We start from the raw sequence: 2437 nt of genomic DNA, 5'->3' as shown, positions 1-2437 counted from the left end.
CTTGACAATTCATGCTCTTTTCATCATTTTTTTTATCAGAAATCCCTTATCTTTTGACGTCTTGTCAACTGCAGATTTTGCATCTAGTTCTGTGTTTTATTTCCCTTTATTCTGCTCATATTAACCTGTACCAACTTGATGAGATAGGTCATCAAGTTTGGCTTCAGAGTTTTTCTTACCTTGATCTCCAGGACTGCTCATGCTCTTGTCATCATTCTTTGAATCGGGAGTTGACTATCTTTTTAGATGCTGTTCAGAAGCATATTTTCCATCCATTTCCACAGTGTCTTCCTTCCCTTTGTCATGTTCATCTGCATGCACTCCACTTCCATATGAACTTTCGTTCTTTTGTTGCTTATATTGATCATCAATGCCTTCATTGTCTTCACTTTATTTCTCTTGCACTCCATTTCTGAAAGGATTCTCTTGCATGTCTTGTATCTTCTTACCCAGTGTGGAATTCCCACCAACTTGCTCAATATTAGAATCCACTTTACGGGTCTCTAATTCTATCATAGGCTCTAACTTAACTCCTGTTTGAGGATCAACACCATAAGATTCTAAATGAGAACTATTTTCTTCAGTCTTTGTCTTCGTGTGTGCATTTTGAAGCACTTCTTCATTTTGATGCACACTGAAACCTTCAGTGTTAGACTTGCTATCGACCATTTCTTGTTGCCTTGTAGTGTCAGCATCTGTCACATTTTCTCCTTCAGAAACTTTACCTTCAAGACCAGGGAAATTGTCCATGTCATTGCCTTCTACTTTTGCATTATATTCCACAGACTTTTCCTGGATATTTGACTTCATATCCTTTGGTAAACTTGAAATTGGAAAACCAAGCCCAGTTAGATTCATATTTATTCCCTTAGCCTGGACTGCTCTAGAAATAGCAGTGGTTAGCTTTCCAAAGAATTCTCCAGGCACTGCAGCTTGCAATGCTATAACAAGTGTCTCTCCTCATCCCACAACATTTAATACATTTTTTCTATTTTCATCATCTACAGTACCAGGCATGGTTACATCAAGCATCCTCATGATAATTTCTGTTTTTTGTAGAACTTGACCTCTTTCGAATTCTTCTTGGGCACTCTGTGATTCTTCAATTGTATCTGTTGTCCCTGTTGAGTGTCCTTTTTCAGACAAGCCTGTGAACTTTCTCTTTTCAAGTTCTGTATTTGTGATCTCTTCCTGTTCTTTTTGCCGAATCATATTTAGACTAGTTGATTTCTTTTTCACTTGAGATTTATGGGCTCCATCTTTACCATTGACATACATTTCATTGAAAACATCAAATGCCTCCCTGTCATTAGAATCCAGAAATTTGTCTAAACTGGAGGCAAGTGTTGAATCAATAACATGGTTTTGTGCCCCATGCACATTTTTTCTTTTAGCTTCTGGTAAGTGCCTTTTAATGATTGAACCATTTGTAGGCTTGATGGTAATGTCAATATCTTTCAAAAGAGGGTGTCATCCCTTCAAAAGAGCAAGCTCTACTGCCACAAGCCACTCTATCACAAGATTCTCACACCACTGTATTGTAGCATTCTTCCCACTTGCATTGGCATATTTAGTTTGAATTGAAGAATATATTAGAAGAATTGTGAATGGATTCTCTTCTATTGTATTCTGTGGAATAGAAAAATTTGGTGCCATGACACCATCATTCTTCTTTATTATTTCCCTAGAACTTGATTTGGCGTAGAAGTTCTCTATTGTATCACAACCATGGGCAATTCTTGATATTTCCATTTCAAACTCTCTAACAGATGTTGCTGACAATGCTCTTGAAATATTAAATCCTTTCTTCCTCCCTTGAAATATAACCTTATTACGCCGAAGAATATCTTTCATTCCCTCTACAAGTTTCCTGTCAAGAACTGAATAATGAGACAATGATCTGGTGGCCTCATCCAGGTCAAATGGATTCCCTATAGATATCAGAGCCGTTAGAGGAGTTGTCTCAGATGCTTCTCCAAGATACTTGGTTAGCATATTCGCTCCATATCCCCAACCAACACCCATCAATGTAGACCATAGTCGTAACCTTTAAATGAAGTGTATAGTAATGCAGATATCATCACTATCAGCTGGTATAAGTAACCTCAGTGTCGTCAAAGGTGAGCTTGCACATCCACGGGGATTCATAACAACAGGAATATAACCATGTTGAATCACTTTTTGCATGAAATCCTAGACAACTTCATCATTGCTTCCCTCTGGTTTCTCGGAACAAGCAAGAGTGTGCTATTGAGCCCCTGCTCCCTCGCCAAGTCCAAACTCACAGGCCAGTCTAGAATGATCACACCCCCATCCTCCGCACTAAGACACATTCTTTGATACATAAATTCACATCCCTCTTCATTATTATCCCTAAATTCTCGCCCATCTGTATTCGGTATCCTTCCTTTACACGAATATCCCGATAAGTTAACAA

The 2437-nt window shown here is 38.4% G+C and overlaps 1 protein-coding gene across 1 annotated transcript; it reads right to left on the bottom strand.

Annotated features, from left to right (window-relative positions):
• Positions 1-1470: 1470 nt before the first annotated feature.
• LOC149221716 (embryogenesis-associated protein EMB8-like) lies at positions 1471-2025 on the bottom strand. The gene has a single exon (XM_089387455.1). It carries the CDS (start codon positions 2023-2025, stop codon positions 1471-1473), a length of 555 nt encoding a protein of 184 aa, XP_089243581.1.
• Positions 2026-2437: the final 412 nt, after the last annotated feature.

This window comes from Pinus tabuliformis, chromosome Q (assembly GCF_031772625.1).
Source record: "Pinus tabuliformis cultivar Carrire ecotype Pingquan chromosome Q, CPIR1, whole genome shotgun sequence".
NCBI lineage: Eukaryota > Viridiplantae > Streptophyta > Pinopsida > Pinales > Pinaceae > Pinus > Pinus tabuliformis.
This window is presented reverse-complemented; position numbering and strand designations above follow the sequence as displayed.